Raw genomic sequence first — 20,827 nt, 5'->3', positions numbered from 1 at the left:
TTGTTATAAAGGGACGTAACACCACTACTAACCGTGTATTAAAATAAACCACGCCTACTTACCCTATATTAAATATACACGGTCTCCACGCGGTCGCTTTTAATCAATCATATTCCTAGAAATGTATAGGAGGTAAGATAATAGTAAAATATTTAAAAATAGTAAACAGTTTCGCCTAACTGTAACATGTAATAACACATCATACAATAAAATGAAGTTTACATACCTTGAAAATCATTTGTTCTGATAATGACAATTTTTGGTTTGTCTTTAAAAGCTTTCGATTGTCGGATCATTTCAAGTATGCCATCTCTGTCAATTTCCTTGCCATCTTTGTCATATATGAAATCTGGTTTAAATTCCATTCCACCAGAGAAAAAAACTATAACTAAACTATCAAAAGTTGAATTATCTTCATTGTCTAACTGCTTAGCAAGAAATGTCTTCATATCCTGTTGAAAAAAGTATAAAAAGATGCCAAATTTACTTTTGCATTGCAGCAACTGATACTTTACCTAACAAAAGAAGATGCAAACGACTACGATATTAAAACGTGATTCGTCATATTAACCTAAATATTGGTTCCAGTACTTCGTAAGTCCAGTAAAACAAATGATTACATTTATCGATATTTGCACTAAATAGTGCCAGCTGAATAGATGAACAGACCTTAAGCTAGAGTATTCTTGACCCTGAATAGCTGACCTGCAAACACATGTTAGCCTTCTTCTTCTTTTGTAATATTTTTTTTTGTTTTAATTTGTTTTTCATTGAGATAAAGACTTTTGATAAAATTAGGTATTCAATCATACATATTGACAACAGCACTGCCTTCAACGTGCATATTTACTTTACAGTAATTCTAAATACTGAACATTATGATATACCTCTTCTGAAATATCTCTTTTTGTATAACTCTGTTTTGATTCATACTGCATATAATTAAACAGTTGTGAAAGAGAAGTTTTATCAAAGTCCACACAGCTTCCACACCTGTTTACTGCTTTTGCGTCTGTGCTCTGATCAGAACATTGAACATTGGATATAGTGAACACTTTTCCTTTCTTTTTGCCTGTCATATGGTAAACCTAATAATAAAAAAAATACCAGAAGTTCACCGTTTTATTGTAGGTTATTTTATTGAACCTAATTTTGTTGATTAATTGGCAAACGAAATATTGAATGAAAGGGTGCAAAACTGAAACTGCAGTTTCTCTGTACTGAATAGTTTTGTTCCTGACACTGTTTCATCCTTGTGTTTACATGGATTCACATCTGACAGGGGATTTGTTTAAATTTGGACGATTTATTATATCATTTACTAGTAGATACTTTGAATACGCGGACCATAGTTTTTTTTTTTTTTTTTCTTCAAATACTAACCTCTTATCTCATTTCATAAAGGTAAAACATTTGTTCTTATTTCCCACGGCATGTACATAGTTTTTAGTAGCCCCCTGTGTTACAAGAGTAAGATAATACATAATCCCTAAATCGGACAATTGTTTCATGTTACATGTAACAGCTTTTCTCAGCTTTGTTTAGTTTTCTAATTACCTTTCCCTTTTTGCTTTCACAAATCTGTGTGAATGAGTCTTCACTGCACTTTACTATATCACGTTTCTTCACAGATGGCAAACCGTTGAGTAAATCTTGCCAATCTACAAGTTGAACATAACAAGATATACTGTCCTACCAAACAACATTTCATACAGCGACTTTTGATTACACCAGGAGTATTGTTTATAATTGTTTCTGCGCTACAAAACTGTACAATTTGCAATACTTGCAAACTAATTGCGATAAATCATCTCTCCTAAACAAATTGACAAAATAACAAAACAATTATTGTACAACGTGTAATGTATGTCTTACATTTTGTGGTTTAGATTGTAAAACCACGAAGAGCATTACTGCCCAATCAAAGAATAAAAATAGCAGATATAAGAACAATCTTAAAGATTCATGTTCATTCTCGACACTCCTTTGTTGTAACAATATTCAACTGAGTTACTGTGTAAAAATTAACTACCCAAATAAGAATATTTTCGCCATATCTATTTTAAAGTACTTTTTGCTGTAACACTTACAAATCATTTAGTTTGCTTTGCTGTCATAATTGATTTTATGTTGAAAAGATACTAGTAAAGGTTACTAATCTATGATAAACGGGACGATTTCAACTTCCCAATTATCAATTTCCCATTTCTCAGCAGTAACATACCTTCTGCCCCTTCGTATGGTGTTTACATATCTCAATTGATACGTTATTCTCGTGCTTGTTCACACTAAACGAACTTCATATACGGGAGTGTGCTCCTTACACAGAAACTGCTCCAACAAAGTTATGAGGAGGACAGATTAAAAATGACACTCCGTAAATTTTACGGACACCATCACGAATTGGTTAGTCCATACGATGTGTCTTTGTCCAAACTAACTAAGGACATTTTTACCACGTGTTAGATTGTGGTTTGTCATTACGTCGTCGATCTTTTAATTACCGAACGTGACTTATTCCCGATTGTGACTGTTTTGCTGAGTGTGAAACCGTATTGCTATAAGACGTGTCACGGAACCTTTCTATCCCGAATTCATGTATTTAATTTTTATGTTATATTTGTTATTCTCGTCGGATTTTGTCAAATGTTTTAACGTCTTTTCTGTTATATTCGTGTGTTATGGTAAAGATAATTAATCACCCCTTCATTTATTAGATTTTAGTTTGGTTCAACGAAATTTATACGATATATTTGGTTTACAGTTTGATTCAAAAGAAACACCGACATAGCTAGATGATACAATTAATTATCTAATTACTACCACGATTTGATATTAATAAGTATTGTAATTTTCATTGTTATTCATAAATGTAATGTCAGTATTACAAATCTAATCTTGAATCAATCCTGATCCTATCTTATTTTTGGGAAATATTTTTACAAATTCAAATGTGACGTCACTTTGTGTGTTTTTTTAGAATTTCAAATGTGACGTCACTTTGTGCGTTGATGTTTTGGCTAACTCGGCTGTGTATTTTTATATGTTGGATTAAGTTGTTTTGTGTAATGTATCCGTTTTTATTCTGTAGTTAGTCCCCACTTCGGTTTTATCATGTATATCTATTATATAGTCATTTTATAAAATTTACTGTTTGCAAAATTATAAATTATTCTAAATAATAAGGATGTTCTTGTCCCAGGCAGAAAACCCTGGCTGTGTTAGGCGCAACTTTTTGGAAGTTTTGGTCCTCGGTGCACTTCGGCTTTGTACTTGTTTTGGCTTTCAAGCTTTTTTCATCTGGGCGTCACTGGATGGTCTTGTGTGGACGAGACGCACGTCTGGCGTATTGAATTTTAAGCCTAGTACCTTTTGTTAGCTATTATTCGTGTGTTTCTTTGTCCTATATGTTCTCCCATTTATTTGTATTGTGGTCCTGTCATGTGATGTTGTCGTGTTGGTGTTGTGTTTGACTTTGCCATTAAAGCGGGAGGTTTGGCATGCCATAAAACCAGGTTCAACCCACCATTTTTTTCTTAAAATGTCCTGTACCAAATCAGGAAAATGGCCATTGTTATATTATAGTTCGTTTCTGTGTGTGTTACATTTTTAATGTTGTGTTTTTGTTGTGTCGTTGTTCTCCTCTTATATTTGATGCGTTTCCCTCAGTTTTAGTTTGTAACCCGGATTTGTTTTTATCTCTATCAATTTATGAGTTTCGAACAGCGGTATACTACTGTTGCCTTTACTTAAGCTAAACGTATCACAAAAACCTAACATTATTATGATCCATGTAAATGACATCAAGGTCAAGATCAAGGTCAAGGTTAAAAGAATTCTGACTGACTGACATAAAAAAAGATGTAGTATGATTGCCAATGAAACAAATCTCTACCAGAGACCAAATGACACAAAAGTTATAAACTATAGGTCACCATATTGCCTTGTACAATGTACACAACCCATACCGCATAGTCAGCTATACAACGCTCCGAAATGACAAATTGTATGTAAAACAATTCAAACGAGAAACTAACGGCCTGATTTATGAACGAAAAACAAATATGATATACAGCAACAAACGACAACCTCTGAATTACAGGCTCCTGAAGTGGGACGGCCACATACAGAATATGGTGGGGTTAAACATGTTTGCTGGCGCCCAACCCTCCACCTAACATTGAACAGGAGTGTAACAGTACAACATGAGAACAAACTATACAGATCTGTCCAAAAGGGCTCAACTTATCAGATTGATATAAAGCAGAAAAAACAAGTAACAAAAACACAGACCGGACGCGGAAATGAAATTAAAATTCCCCCATAACAAAAAAGACACAAAATGCAGATCTGAGAGTTTTAGCAGTTACTAACAACTAGGTCAGCTTAATTATATCTAATTAAAAAAATCATGAATCTAAGGCTAAAATATCAATCAGTACACACCCAACATCCAAAAAGTCTTTTTAATTGATCGATAAGTTTACCAGGATTGTATCTATATTTCCGGGCTCAGTTGACAACATCTCTCAACATTATGATGTGATATCCCGTCTGAAAAACGTATTCTACAGGTACAGCCAAACTGCCAGACCAAATATTTATATCTATGGAAGAATTTAGTTAAGGTTTCAGGAAATTTGTGATTACGAAGCCCTGACTTAATAATTTACCAATAATGCATAGATCACGTTCATTGAAATCCAAAACCTCATTACAGACACGGGAATAGCGAACTAGTTGAAATACATAAACACTGTAAGATGGTGCTAAAGGAATATCACTGTCCAAAAAAAGGAACATTAACAATAGGGAACTAATAATCGTCCAATTTGTCCTAATTTTTTGTGTAGAGTTTGTGTAAAACTTAAATATCTAAATCTAGGAAGGACATTTTTACCGTTTTTATAGTTTTTAATATCATCGAAAAGAGGCCCAATATACCAAAGGGATATTCAAACTCATGAGTCGAAAACAAACTGACGATACCATGGATAAAAACGAAATACGACTAAGATACAAACAACAATTAAAAAAAAAAAAAAAACACAAGAACGAAAGTTATGAATATGTTCTATATGATTATGCTGAAAATATAAACACTTTTTTTTTCTTATTTCATTCAGCCCCTAGACATTCTATGATAAACTAAAATATGCATCACTAATAAATATTGTTTATAATACCCATTGATATAGATAATTTGTATGGTATGTGTTGCTACTGATATTTAAACTTTCTTTCGTAGGTGAACGTGTCTATACAATAAAACAAATCTATTCTGTTTTTAGAAATGTACCTGTGATGATATAAACGTCACAAAAAAAACGTCACTTTTTGTTGCGTTAATACAATCGTGTGACGCATAGGTTATAATTAGTTTGTGGTGTCCTGGTGTGCTGTCGTGGATTCATGGGAGGTGTCCGTTGTTATTCTGTGGTTTACATGTTGTAATGTACTATTATATTATTCGTTTATGTGTTTCTCTGTCCTGAGTGTTCTTGAGTTTATTTATACTGTATTCCTATAGTCACGTAATATTGTCATTTTAGCGGTATTTTTAACATTGCCATATAAGTAGGATGTTTGACTATCAAAAAAACATGTTCAACCCACCATTTTTTCTTAAAATGTCATGTACCATGGTAGGAATTTGGCAGTTCTTATCATATAGTCCGTTTCTATATATGTAGTCGTTTGTTTTTGTTGCAGTTCAGTGTTTCTGTTGTTCCGTTGTTTTCCTCTTATAGTTGATGTCTTTTCCATCGGTTTTGGTTTGTGACCCGGATTTGTTTTCGCTTAATCGATTTATGACTATTGAACAGCGGTATGCTACTGTTGCCTTTATTTAGAGATGCAGTATTAGTATAAAAATTATTATCATAATTTTATATGACTTATTTATATGACAGTTGTTTTCCATTCGTTTGATGTGTTTGAGCTTGTGACCCGGATTTGTTTTCTCTTAATCGATTTTTGACTATTGAACAGCGGTATACTACTCTTGCCTTTATCTTACACACTGAACGATAATGATCGGGACAACACTTAATTAGATTAAGCCGTTTAATAAGGGACTTTCCGTTTTGAATTTTCCTTGGAGTTCGGTATTTTTATTACTAGTATTTCACTTTTTAGTTAATGACTGTATGAATATCAAATATTGGTACGATCATATTGATTATGATGACATGAAGTTTAAATTATTTGAATCATTAGCTTTGAAGATTAATAAAAGGAGGAATTGATGCTTGTTTCCTGATATTTCACAATTTAAAGTACAAATTAGTATTTTTTTATTTATATTTTGATTTATTTCTCCGAAGACAAAACCACAGATTCTATGATTTTTTTTAAGTCGAGATATGATTCTGGTGTATTTCAGGAAAAGGATGTAAATTTTGTTCAGATCTTATTCATCAAAATATTAATATTCCTTACTCAAGAGTTATGCAAAAAAAATATGATACTTTCAAAGCAACATACCAAGTTTGACATCCCATGTAAAAGCTAATATGGAGGTTCAGTTAACAATTTTTAAATCAATATAATGCTGAAAAAATAAATGCAGGGTTTTTTCCCATTTCTTCTCCATCTCATATTTGTCGTACCTTGTATATTTGGTGATTCTAATTTGTTTGTTTTCTCTGGATTTTCGGAGTATTGATGTTCTGTCTTCTGTGTATCACCGTTGCCATCTTTAGGCTTTGACAAGGAAGTATCTGGTTTTCTTGAATTTTCTGAATTTACTTCATTTCTTTTAGAGCCATCCTTCTCTATCAAGTAATCAGCAACTTCTCTATTCCCTGTTTCACAGAGCGCTTTAATAAAACTTTCATAAGCTTTCATTCCTCTCTGTGGTAAGATAGATAAACGTTCCCTGGTCTGTCCAACAGGCTTTGGCTTTTTATGCTGCAATGTAACATTGAAAAATATACATCATCGGTGAAATTCTTGTTTATGGCATCCTTATTGCTTGATAGTTACTCTTGCAAGTGCAAACATACTCAGACTGGTGCATTCTTTATATTTTACAATAATATGCTGTGTTCTTACTTGAATAATAATGAATTTAGAATATACTGCTATATTGGGATAAGTAGAAAGTGCGTATACAAAATGCAAATTTTGCAATCATATTCGAAGACAGAATATACCTTATAGAGAGGGTTCAAAATGCAAGAAAAATCTATACAATCTAAACTTTAACTCTTTCAATTTCTGCTGCATGTTTTCCAAATGAACCACATTTCAATGCATGTAGGTTAGGATGCAGGTTGGCGCCTGTTAAAAAGTTTAAACCCGCTGCATTTTTATGCAACTGTCCTAAGTCCGAAGCCTGTTGTTCAGTGGTTGTCGTTTGTTGGTGTGGTTCATAAGTGTTTCTCGTTTCTCGTTTTTATATAGATTAGACCCATGGTTTTTTCTGTTTGAATTGTTTTGCACTAGTCAGTTTGGGGCCCTTTATAGCTTGCTGTTCGGTGTGAGCGAAGGCTCCGTAATGAAGTCCGTACTTTGACCTATAATTGTTAAATTGTAATTGTAAAAATGTAATCAATTTAACTCATTTTCCTCCACTTGTTTTGTTTCCTTCCTGATTTGTTCAGAATGACATAACATTGTTTGACTCACATTTCAAATTTGATAACTTTCAAACTAGCTATACAATCTTCTAACATTTATTTAATGGCTATATATGGTGTTTATAATAGAGGGGGATCATGGTGCACCTCACGCCTTCGTCAAGATTAGGTAAACGTAGTCGTATATTTCTATGACAATAATCTGCCTACCATAAACATGTCACTTTACAATTTTAATTGCATTCCTTTTCAACTATAAATTTGAGTGTTTTCATTCAAAAGAGGCGGGAGATATAAAAGGTATATTCAAATTCATGAGTCGAAAACAAATGACAATACATGGCAAACACTAACGACTAAGCAACACGAACCCCACAGAAAAAAACATTGGGGAAATCTTCGGTGATCCGGGTAAGCAGAGGCTGTTCCACATGTAACACCCGTCGGATTAACGGGTAAGGATTATAGCTGTAGACGAAGATAAATGCTAGCTGTTTTGAATAGCTCGTAATGCTCTTCAGTCTAACTAAAAGTGGTAAGTGCAGTCAAAAGGCTCGGAAGTAAGCAGAAACGTGTGCGCACATCTCTTTGATATAGGTTCACAAACTGCATCCGCTCATGGATTTGGTTTTTTTTTATATGACAAAACATTAGCTTCAGTTTCAGTTATGTTTGTAGTGGGATATATACAAATGTACCTAAATTCAAGGTATAATGACAAAGTCAATGACCAAATATAAAAGAAAAATAAAAGGTATCAATACACAAGTTTAAAAATCTGGGACTTATGAATCACCTCAATTTAATGCCAGTCATCCTTACATTCCTAATGACAGTTGATACTTAAAATTTTCTGATGTGATGCTAAAAACACCATAGAAAAACCTTCTTTTCCATGAATATCTGACCAACTTAAAATTGTTCATAATTGTGGATGAAAATGTTAACAATCAAACCAACATATTATCTCAAGCTTGAGATAATGGAGTTGCAATTGAAGTAATGATACTGGTCTTTTATCTCCTTATTGTTATTTTATAGAACATATTTGTGAACATATGAATACTACATGTACAAATGAGACATCTATCAACCAGATTAAAGGAAATTGATGTTAACAGTAGAAGGTCGCTGTCAGCCTTTATTAATGGTCATATACCGTACTGTATATTAAGTTATACAATTCATTTATTTTCATAGTAATATCCCTTCAAAGGTTAAACAGCCTTTGTTAGCTCTGATATTGTCTCACAATGTCACATATGAATGTGTAAATATAAATAACGATTACATTTATTTTTAAAAGTAATTGTTTTAACTTTCACCCCTGACTATACATAACAAATAAAGTTTAAATCAATTTGTGCAATATTATCAGAGGTGAATATCTTTGAAACAAAAATGAAAGTAGTTACATAGCAATAATTCCTCACAAAAGTCTAAAGACAGTTTTTTTGCATGTGATTTATTTGTTTATACCATGCCCTGCATATCTATGTTTTAATGTTCAGTGTCTTTAAAATATTGAGAATAGTTTTTAATATACCAGTATGAAAAGAGGTAATTTACATTAAATTATCATTCAAGTGCAATAACTTCTACAAGGACACGAACAATTCAATTAATGATTTTAGTCAAATGGATATTTTGTAGATCTTGAATTGCTGATAAATTTTGTTGTTTTGGTTACCTCTAGTCTAGAATATTTCTTTTCAAAATAATATGCAGAAATGTTGAAAATGTTGAAAAGGGTTGAAAATATGTTAAGATTGTGATTTATGAAAACACACTTATAATATCATATATGTTGTAAACCGATAAGCAATAAAACTTCTCTTCAAAGTTCGTTTTCGAACAACTTGAATATCGGAAATATAGATATATAACTGAAACAAATGTGTACTTTCAAAGATAACACCAATGCAAAATGTTACAACTATACACGAGCTTATTGTGATACATAAATTCAGTGAATGTAACTCTCTCATTTCTTTTCTCGTTTTAGCTATACGTTTAGTCCTTTTCTGATATATCAGCTTTTCAAAGTTGGTTTAAGGTTTTCATTTTCAAAACTTTTGGACTCAAGCATCACTGAAGAAGAACTATTGGCACATCGTGTGCGGTAATTTGTTACGTTTGATATGTGTACCGAACAAATGTAATATCGACATCAATAGCAAAATCCATCCAAGAACACAATATCTTAAAAGAGTCAAACTGATGTCAAATAACCTTCAACCCCAAAAAGTAAATAGTCTTATATGTTGCTCGATCTGAAATGTTTGTGCAGTGTTTTCTAGACTGCCTACGTTTAGAATCACAAAAAAGAGGAACAGCCAAATACGGCCAAACCAGGAGAATGATAATTCACTCATCACTTATGTTTCATATTTCAGCCAATAACTTTTCTTTGAACATAAAATGAAATTTCCAGTTCAAAACGTGATTTAGGAAACCTACCTGATTTATCAAACATGCAGTCTCTTCTGCATAATGCCAGAAATCTTGCTTCTGGTATGCCACTTAATAGGCGTAAATGTTGGTCGGTGCATGTGTAGCCAACTAGATAAACATTTTTTTCTAACGCAAGAATAAATATTCATAGCATGTTCATTTAATCCGAAACCGAGAAAGGACAAAGTTCACGAAAGAGATACGTCAATGGATTTAAAAAATAACAAAAATCCCGAACTCCTAAATAAATTCAAAACGGAAAGTTCCTTATCAAATGGCAAAATAAAAAGCTCAAACACACAAAACGAATGGAAAATTTGATAGGCTTTTCTTCAACATTTGTTTTGAACTATTTTTGTAAGGAGTAACCCTTTAAATAAAGGCAACAGTAGTATACCGCTGTTCGAAATTCATAAATCGATTGAGAAAAAAACAAATAAAATTTAATACGCAATAGTAGCTTACAGAAGATACCAGGTTTAAAATTTAAATGTTTGCATCTTCGTGTAGTTCTGTTGAATGAGATTTAATAATTTCTACCCGAATGAGCTACAGAGCTACATGAGCACGTGGTTGACCTTTATGGAATAACCGTTTCACAGATGACAACGAATATGTTCCAACTGTCGTAGCTTCAATCTCGTCCCCTTTTTTTCCGAATATGACCTATCAAATTAGACTCATCACCAGGTTTTACTAACATGACGGGTGCCACATGTGAAGCTTGATCTTCTTACCCCTCCGGAGCACATAAGATCCCCCAGTTTTTGGTAGGGTTTCTGTTGCTCAGTCTTAAGTTTTCTAAGTTGTGTTTTGTGTACTGTAGTATGTTTGTCTTTTTCTTTTTAGCCATGGTGTTGTCAGTTTATTTTCGACTAGTGAGTTTGAATGTCCCTTTAGTATCTTTCGCCTCTCTTTTGACTGTCTATCAATAAAATAATAATCTTCTCTCCAACCTCTCAGTATATATTTTCATTTGTGTTGTATTTTATCTTTTTTGAGGATATGAATCAATCATGTTGAGCTATGTTAGTGTATATTTCGAATAATATCTATATATAAGGTTGCGCAAAATATTGTGCGGTATTTTGATAGAGGGTTGCTGCTTACAAAGAAGCTATTATTTCAAGAGTTCAAGTGGTGAAGTTGAAATCATCTCTTCCAAATTTTTACCGAACCCATCATGAGTTGTTTGATCGTCATGGAATGATCACAGGTGACGACGGATATGTTCAAATCGTCGTAACCACTATCCCGCCCTGAATGTGACCTACTGAATAAGCCTTATCACCGGGTTTGTACTTACATGAGCAACACGACGGGTGTCACATGTGGAGCAGAATCTGCTTACCCTTCCGAAGCACCTGAAAGCACCCTCGGTTTCGAGTGGAGTTCGTGTTGCTCAGTCTTTAGTTTTTCTATGTTGTGTTTTGTATACTAATGTTTGTTTTTTTTTTTCTTTTTCTTTTTTTGGCATGAAGTTTTCAATTCATTTTCGATTTATGAATTTGAATGTGCATTTGGTATTTCGCCTTTCTTCTGCTGGTAAACCTATTTTATTTTGTGCTGTATTTACACTACACACATAACAAACAAAAACAATTGATCTTCTGATATTTTCTTTTAATCAATTTTTTGCTCTGATCAGTTCACATTTCGTTTACAAACCATTTTTACAATATTATGTCAATATTGTTCGCTAATATATTGTATAAAATACTATATTCATATCTTCTGGTGCTCGAAATTCAAGAGATTATTTATCATGTGCGATGACCTATATGTTTTCAACTTCCATGTCATTTGGTCTCTGGTGTACAGTTGTCTCATTCGCAATCATACCACATTTTCTTATTTGTAAACGAGCTCTATTTGATAGAATATTAGATTATGTAGAATTGATGTTCTAAGTTTAAAGGAATAAATAAAGGCAACAGTAGTATACCGTTGTTTAAAAGTAATCAATCGATTGAGAGAAAACGAATCCGGGTTACAAACTAAAACCGAGGGAAACACATCAACTATAAGAGGAAAACAAAGGAACAACAGGAACACTGAAATGCAACAAAACAAAAGCCAACAAACATTGAAACGAACTATTTGATAAAACCTGCCATATTCCTGACTTGGTACATGACATTTTAAGAAAAAATGGTGGATTGAAACTGGTTTTATGGCTAGCCAAACCTCCCGCTTATATGACAATGTTAACAAATATCGCTAAAATGACAACACTACGTGACAGAAATACAGCACAAACATACGCAAGAACACTCATCACAGAGAAACGCACAAACAAATAAAATGATATTCGACACAACATGCAAACCGCAGAACAACAACGAACATCTTCCATCAACGACAGACACCACAGGACATCACAAACGCTGACGCACTTACGTAACGAACATGCAATTTCGAGCTTTATACAATTATTTTCACAATACCAGACTTAACAATTTTCATGACAATGATGGTACTGAAAGGCTATTTTATAATTATTTGAACTACAAACGATAAGACATAACACATTATCCAACCGAAACCATAACAGAAACAATAAAAAATAAATACATGAATGTTGGATGTAAAACGACATGTAGGAAATCGTTTTGTGACCCCTGCACGTCATCATGGATTATCGTTGTACAAATATAAACCCTTACGTAAAGCAAATTATCTCTTTATGATATATAGATAATTATAACAATTTTAAAAACAAAAACAAACGGACACTATGACGTCCATTATCACTGAACTAGTATACATTTTTGTTTAGGGGCCAGCTGAAGGACGCCTCCGGGTGCGGGAGTTTCTCGCTGCATTGAAGACCCATTGGTGGCCTTCGGCTGTTGTCTGCTCTAGGGTCAGGTTGTTGTCTTTTTATACACATTCCCCATTTCCATTCTCAATTTTACTCTAGTAACGATGAAAATAACTATGGAAAGCCAAAAAGAGATAATTTCAATTGACTTGATATAAAAAATGTACAAGTAAAATGTCCCAAGCCGTTGGATAGACCTTCGTTATATTTCAATCCTCTTAATATTATGCATATAGTAAGCTAACATATAAATACAAATGATATCAATATGGATTTGGTAAATTTTCTTGACTTCGATATTTACGAGGGGGGAGAGGGCTCAAAAAGCCAGTTTGATATTCAAAATATACAGCAAAAGACTACTGGAGACAGCTTACTTGACCCTGAGACCACCTTAGTGTTTCAATGTGAATGAACTTTTGCTATCCCTTAGACTAGGTATAGATGCAGATCATATCTGAAGTATTATCAAGAAATATATTATCTTAAATACGTACATATTTTGTAATGTGCAAAATTTCATGTCGGTCATAAGATCAGGAAGGTCTATTTAACGCATTTGGCCTGTTGATTTTCGTTGATTTTTTTAAAATAAGATAACTCTTTAAATCTCCTGTACATGTCGATAGTAAAATTGTTCAATTATATTACTTTGATAGTATTGATATCGTTGACTACCCTAACTGTAATCCAAATATATAGACATTGATCCGGAAAGACTCACTGTCATTTCAGCGGCGCCTGGTTCTCTTTTGCAACAGATTTTGATTTTGAACTGGCACTTTGAGCTCTTCGTACATATTGAAGGCAAAATATTTCGGAATCCACAAATTCTTCTTTAAATATCGAATCGGTTGTTGGTGCCCGTTGGATATTGAAACTCGAATAACGAATAACGAACCGGCCGCTAACGTCGCATACATAAATTGTCAGTCGCAAGCCTCTACTCTGAATTCACGAGGAAAAGGGATATATGCATATCAGGAGTCGGTCTTTTTCAGACAAAAATCGTGAAACTGTAATCTCCATATTAATTGATATTTGTCGATAAAATTGACAAAATGCTATCGATAGTTCGGAGAACAGCAAAAACTTTTCAATACGGTGTAGAGTTTACTGAAATCCTAACCATTGGTAGATAAAGGTTGAAGCATTGTTACTTCAGCGTATCTAGTAGTAATAGTATTCGGCTTTAGAAGATTTAAATTCTTACCTGAAGTAGCTGTTCAGACGCTTTGCCTACGTGATAATGTGTTTTATTTTACTAACTTTTCAGAAGAAATAAATTAAAGTCCTTGATTATTTTCCTGGAAAAGATATGATCCCGCTGTGTTGTTGTTATGGCCCCAGTGTTTTCCTTGAATTAAACTCGAACAGGTTCTCAGTAAAATGTGTCTTATAAGTAGGTTACTATTGTTTTAAAGATGTTTAGTTAAAAATACAACACAAAATGTTGTATTTTTAATTAAACATCTTTAAAACAATAGTAACCTACTTATAAGTTACTGACCTTTATTCAACGTACACTGGTTTCATCCGGGATTAACTTCCTCATGTTCCTGCATTACAATTAAACTTATCTAGAACAGTTTACTTTCGATTTCCTAGTTGTGAATACAACGTTAGGTACAAAGAGGGTCCACAACGTAGCAAATTATGATTTCTTACTATTATACAAATAATAATAACAATATTTAATAAAATTAATTAACAAATAAATATGATATTTGAAGAAAATCAATGAGTTTAACCCTTTAAGGTAGTGAGAATGTCAGGAAAAGATATTGATTCTTCTTAATAAGAAATCAACAAATGTAATGAATAAAAGCTGATGTTGGCTACACGACTATTCAACAACAGCCCCGAAATAATTTAAAATCATCCAGATGTCTACATAAAGTTTTCAACAATAAATGGAAATAATCCTTTATATATTTCTTGCGTCTGAAGATCTTTTCTGAAATATTTGCCTTCATCGGGAATGCCCAAACTCAAATATCTGAAAATCAGGGATGTAAAGTGGTGAGAAACTATACGGCTATTAAAGCCTAAAAATCTATTTCAACTTGATCAACTTTGCCTGAAGGAGTTGGAACCTATGTTTTTAAATTGTTTCTTAATTTGTCAACGGAACTGAACTGAGCTGAAAATATCCCTAGATACTAACAGTCAACCAACAGTGTTTTTGAGCCAGTGCTTGTAAATGAAAATCAAATTTATTAATTTAGTATTTGAAGCGCTTTTCTGACCCTTCAGAGGCGAGCACATGCGTTCTATCCTAGCCTTGTTTAAAAATGTTTCATGTCGCTTCGACTCCCCTTTCTGTGTTATGTTTTGAACTATTTCATTTTTTATAAATGTAATGTTTTCACCAAAAACAGTATAGCCTATCCTTTTCCCTTGAAAACCATATTCATATTCACTCAAATTAAAGGGTTAGGAAATCCACGTGGACGATACTTTAAACATATAATGATGTCTTACGGATACATAAGAAACAATAGCAAGTGTTCACACGAAGAAAAACTAGAGGCTCTCAAGAGCCTGTGTCGCTCACCTGTATTTACTGATGCTTTGGAAATCATGTAAAAAAAGGTTAAAATCATAATTAATAGTATTAGATATTAGATATCATAATGATATCTAAGCTAATAACAAACTAGAGGCTCTAAAGAGCCTGTGTCGCTCACCTTGGTCTATGTGCATATCAAACGAAGGACACAGATGGATTCATGACAAGATTGTGTTTCGGTGATGGTGATGTGTTTGTAGATCTTACTTTACTGAACATTCTTGCTCCTTACTATTATCTCTATCTATAAGGAACTTGGCCCAGTAGTTACAGTGAAAAATATTATGTAAAAATTTACAAAAATTTACAAAATTTACGAAAAATGGTTAAAAATTGACTATAAAGGGCAATAACTCCTTAAGGGGTCAATTGACCATTTTGGTCAAGTAGACTTATTTGTAGATCTTACTTTGCTGAACATTATTGCTGTTTACAGTTTATCTATATCTATAATAATATTGAAGATAATAACCAAAAACTGCAAAATTTTCTTAAAATTACCAAATCAGGGGCAGCAACCCAACAACGGCTTGTCCGATTCATCTGAAAGTTTCGGGACAGATAGATCTTGACCTGATAAACAATTTTATATCATGTCAGATTTGCTCTAAATGCTTTGGTTTCAGATATATAAGCCAAAATCTACATTTTACCCCTATGTTCTATTTTTAGCCATGGCGGCCATCTTGGTTGGTTGGCCGGGTCACTGGACACATTTTTTAAACTAGATACCCCAATGATGATTGTGGCCAAGTTTGGTTAAATTTGGCTAAGTAGTTTCAGAGAAAAAGATTTTTGTAAAAGATTACAAAAATTTACGAAAAATGGTTAAAAATTGACTATAAAGGGCAATAACTCCTTAAGGGGTCAAATAACCATTTTGGTAATGCCAACTTATTTGTAGATCTTACTTTACTGAACATTATTGCTGTTTACAGTTTATCTCTATCTATAATAATATTCAAGATAATAACCAAAAACTGCAAAATTTCCTTAAAATTACCAATTCAGGGGCAGCAACCCAACAACGGGTTGTCCGATTCATCTGAAAATTTCAGGGCAGATAGATCTTTACCTGATAAACAATTTTATATCATGTTAGATTTGCTCTAAATGTTTTGGTTTCAGATATATAAGCCAAAATCTACATTTTACCCCTATGTTCTATTTTTAGCCATGGCGGCTATCTTGGTTGGTTGGCCGGGTCACCGGACACATTTTTTAAAAATAAATACCCCAATGACGATTGTGGCCAACTTTGGTTAAATTTGGCCAAGTAGTTTCAGAGGAGAAGATTTTTGTAAAAGTTAACGACGACGGCGACGACGACGACGACGACGGACGACGGACGCCAAGTGATGAGAAAAGCTCACTTGGCCCTTTGGGCCAGGTGAGCTAAAAACCCGTTATTCTTAAGAGAGAACTCTGACATATAAAGTATAAACCATTGCATTATTACAACAGAACAGCGGATATTATAGTGTATATGTACTCCAGAAACACCAATCAAATGCACATACGAACTGTAAACTGAAAATGTGAATAGTATAGTAGAGAATACACATTTGGCTTATAGATATATAATGCATCCTATGATTTCGTTTTATAACATATAGGTAGAACAATTTTTATGGCTGTAACCCACGGTGTGGAATTGATAACACGTGGATCTTTAATGCAGCATTCACAAATTATGTAGAAGACATTGAAAACCACAGTAAGTTTGACATAATGAACTGCTAACTCTGAGATCTGTCACTCACGTATTGCAATAGAATTAAAATATAGTGAAGCTTGGATTACGAAACGGTAAAATGTTATTACTTTATTCCTCAGACTTACTGATATCATAGCATATCAATTGACCTAATTGCAAACAAACACATATGTACTATGCAGATCAAGAGCTAACCAAATAATCTTCATCGAAGTATAATGTGCCTATACTAATACAACTAAATACCAAAAAGTAAAATAACAAAAATACCGAACTCCAAGGAAAATTCAAAACGGAAAGTCGGTTCTCAAATGGCAAAATCAAAAGCTCAAACACATCAAACGAATGGAAAAAAAACTGTCATAATACTAACTTAATAGACATAATAGGTAAAAATGTGAAAAATTGGGGTACAGCAGTAAACATTGTAATATAATCTTAATCACCATAAAAACAAATAACTATTTCAACAATGAAAAAACAAAATGGCATATACCCTTACTGAAATAAAGACCTTCCTGCAAACATTTGCAGCGTATTTGCAGCTTGCTTGCCGCAAACATTTTCCATAAAAATAAAGAGGTTGCGGCATACTTGCTACATAAATGCCACAGACCTGCCGCAAACAATTTACCATGCAAATTAGGTTTGCTGCTGGTCTGCTGCAAACACCAAATATGTCATTTTTGGAATGTTTCCTGCAAACTTGAGGCGAACATTGCTGCAGACCTACCGCAAACATCGCTGCATTTTTGCTGCAAACCTGCCGCAAACATCCTTCCGCGAACATTTGCGGCAGGTACAGATGTGCTGCAAATCTGCCGCAAACATTTTACCATTCAAATTATGTTTGCGGCAAGTCAGCCGCAAACACATGATTTTCCTTATGAGAATGCATGTAAATTTATTTAAATTATTTACTGCAGGTATGCCGCAAACACAACCCTTCCAACAAAACTGCAAACATATTCATATATACAACTGACAAGGTCAAAAAACATAAAACAATTTTATTGACCAAACTTTATGTATGCAGAATTTTATTTACAGAAGATTTTGATATCCTATTAATCTTTTATACTGCAGCTAGAAAACTTTTCTGTTGTAACAGTGACAATTTGTAGAAAAGCTGATTTTATGTTATTTAAACTCTTTTTCATAATCAAAATCTTTCCTAGAAAAAAATAACAAAGTGACATTGGGCACAATTGTTACGTAACCTATCTTCACAATCAGAGGTTCATGAAAATGACTAATATACATGACATGACATGGTAATACATTATATATATTCACAATGTGACAAAAGACTGATAGCAGAGAACTCTACAATTATAACTAACCAATGATTTCAGATTTATCTTTCCAAGTATCGGGACAAGAACGATAATAACGTGACAAAAATATTTCTTATTGTTCTGTTAGCTAGATATATACCAATATAAAATGGAAGTTCTCAACACATTGCATGTATCAAACTATGAAGTGGTATATTGAAACTGAATGTTGAAGTTGATTGTTTTTCTGATATACCAAGAGAACTACATTTATGTAAAAAAAATGTATATGTTTGAAAGAATGTGAACATTATTCATACAGCTTCAATAGTTCTCTTGACAAAAATCAATCTTATATACACTTAATTTCTCACAATCATATATATCTGCTGACCATTTTGGCAGATATTGGTCTTTAATGCATGTCTTTTAAACATAACATTAAACGATATCTTAATATTATTCTAGTAAATCCAAACATAGTTCATTCCAAAACTAAATAACAATTCATAAACATTAGAAGCCCATTTCATTTTATCAGGATTTCCATCCTCATATAAAATTTCATATTGAAGATACAGATATTGATTAAGTAAATCAAAACTAAATATATGGACTACTTCAGCACTTTATGAAAAAACATAATAGATGGTTAATAGTAAAATGGTGTGGTGTGCAGCCTATAACACACATACTAAAACACATCCTCTTACAAAGCCAAGTAAAACTAAAAATAGATAAATAAGCACTTGTGGGAACAAAATTACTAAGGGGTACGAACAAAATTACTCTTGACTACAAAAAAAATCATTATTTCAGCGCACTGGTAAATATTGATACTACAGTCTAATTGTTAAGGCAACTTTTATTTTTAATATTAACAACCAATTTGTTCAGATACTGCCTTTAGGTAGTAAGGGTGTCTATAAATTTTTTAACTTCTGTAAAATATTTCTTTGTCATTAATGTACTATAAAAACTGGAGGTCACAGACCTTGTTTTTTATTATTAAAATATATTGAAACTAATAAAATTACAGTTTAATTCTGGTTTAACAGGGAAAACTAAATTTGTCCTTTTTGAGGAAACATTTAACAATATAATGAGATATTTTCTTTCCATGAATACTTTATAAATATAAAAAAATAGGGGGTCATGATTTAATGATTCTGCTGTATATTGAATATAATACTTGGTAAAATATTTTTCAATAAAAAAAGTATGTTTACAACATGCCCAGAAGGGATATTCTGAAAAAGACACCCTATCTACCGTGACAAATTTTTCAATGATATTTTTAACAAGTTATTCAAGAGTTTCAGTAGACATTTTCTTGTGTGCTCTGGTCATTGTTCCTACTTTGGAGTTAAATGCAGATATCACTGTCTTGCTTTCAAGTCCACAAGTCTTCATAGCAAGAGCTGAAAAAAAAAGAAAACTTATAATATAAAACTCTTATTCAATTTCCCTGTTACATTATAGTTCACATATTATAAAATAACTTCACCACTGCATTTAAATATATGAATTAATCTGGGTTCCTAGGAGTCAAGTTGTAAGGTTTCACAAATTAATAAGAATGTGTCCATAGTACAAGGACGCCCCAATCGCACTATCACTTTCTATGTTCAATGGACCGTGCAATTGGGGTCAAAACTCTAATTTAGCATTAATATTAGATAGATCATATCATAGGAAACATGTGAACTAAGTTTCAAGTTGATTTGACTTCAACTTCATCAAAAACTACCTCGACCAAAACGTTAACCTGAAGCGGGACAGATGGACGAACGAATGGACGCACAGACTAGAAAACATAATGCCCATAAACGGAGCATAAAAATAGGGCACAGAAGGTTATCTTGCATTTAAAACCAAACGGCAAACAGTATTAAAGTACACAACATCATGATTGCATATGTTGCATTAGGACATAACATCTTACTAACATCTATGGCTGCCAATAGAAATGAGGAAACATTCACCTGGAATACAGACGGAATTCCAGTTTTTAAAAGTTCAAAATTCTCATTATGGCCTTTCTATCTTGTAATTAATGAATTACCTTATAAGCAAAGGATGATGAAAGAAAAAAAAAACATGATTCTCTGTGGTCTTTGGTTTGGTGAGTCCAAACCATTTATTAGCTTGTTCACAAAACCACTAATGAAGTCCTTGAAAAATCTAGAGTCTAAGGGGATAGAGTATGAAATAGGAGGCTGCAAAGTCGTAACAGAAGTCTTTCTTATTTGTGGTACTGCTGATCTTCCTGCTAAAAGTTTAGTTTTAAATTGCAATTAATTTAATGGACAGTACAGCTGCATGCGATGTGTGCACCCAGGAGAAACATTTAAAACTGCAGCAGGGGGGTCCGTTCATGTATTTCCTTATGACGCATCA

At 33.0% G+C, this 20,827-nt stretch overlaps 3 protein-coding genes across 3 annotated transcripts in view; all 3 read right to left on the bottom strand.

The window, feature by feature from the left end:
- LOC127720208 (uncharacterized) overlaps positions 1 to 14,290 on the bottom strand; it is a 220,975-nt gene extending 206,685 nt beyond the window's left edge. Inside the window, exon 1 of the mRNA XM_052226686.1 lies at positions 14,131 to 14,290. The gene's annotated coding sequence lies outside the window, so the exon portion shown is untranslated. The remainder of the gene's footprint in view (positions 1 to 14,130) is intronic.
- LOC127719228 (uncharacterized) lies at positions 219 to 6,906 on the bottom strand. Its single transcript, XM_052225243.1, has 4 exons — positions 6,612 to 6,906; positions 1,558 to 1,661; positions 888 to 1,088; positions 219 to 452 (listed from the first exon to the last, which is right to left on the bottom strand). The coding sequence occupies exons 1-4, from the start codon at positions 6,847 to 6,849 to the stop codon at positions 219 to 221; spliced, it is 777 nt and encodes a 258-aa protein (XP_052081203.1). The 5' UTR covers positions 6,850 to 6,906.
- Positions 14,291 to 18,143: 3,853 nt separating the features above from the next.
- LOC127720207 (uncharacterized) overlaps positions 18,144 to 20,827 on the bottom strand; it is a 76,108-nt gene continuing 73,424 nt past the window's right edge. The window contains exon 15 of the mRNA XM_052226684.1: positions 18,144 to 19,848. Within this exon, the coding sequence (XP_052082644.1) occupies positions 19,837 to 19,848 (12 nt within the window). The 3' untranslated portion in view covers positions 18,144 to 19,836. The remainder of the gene's footprint in view (positions 19,849 to 20,827) is intronic.

Source organism: Mytilus californianus, unplaced genomic scaffold, assembly GCF_021869535.1.
Source record: "Mytilus californianus isolate M0D057914Y unplaced genomic scaffold, xbMytCali1.0.p SCAF_11, whole genome shotgun sequence".
Classification (NCBI taxonomy): Eukaryota; Metazoa; Mollusca; class Bivalvia; order Mytilida; family Mytilidae; genus Mytilus; species Mytilus californianus.
Note: the sequence above shows the minus strand (reverse complement) of the source record. Positions and strands in the feature narration are given on the sequence as shown.

What these genes read in the sequence shown, in the direction of transcription:
- LOC127719228 (XM_052225243.1), bottom strand. Translation starts at nt 6,849, where the DNA reads ATGAAAGCTTATGAAAGTTTTATTAAAGCGCTCTGTGAAACAGGGAAT. An exon ending in AGAATCACCAAATATACAAG is followed by an intron (nt 1,662 to 6,611) that starts GTACGACAAATA and finishes TTCAACTTGTAG; the next exon opens with ATTGGCAAGATTTACTCAAC. An exon ending in GTGAAAGCAAAAAGGGAAAG is followed by an intron (nt 1,089 to 1,557) that starts GTAATTAGAAAA and finishes TTTTATTATTAG; the next exon opens with GTTTACCATATGACAGGCAA.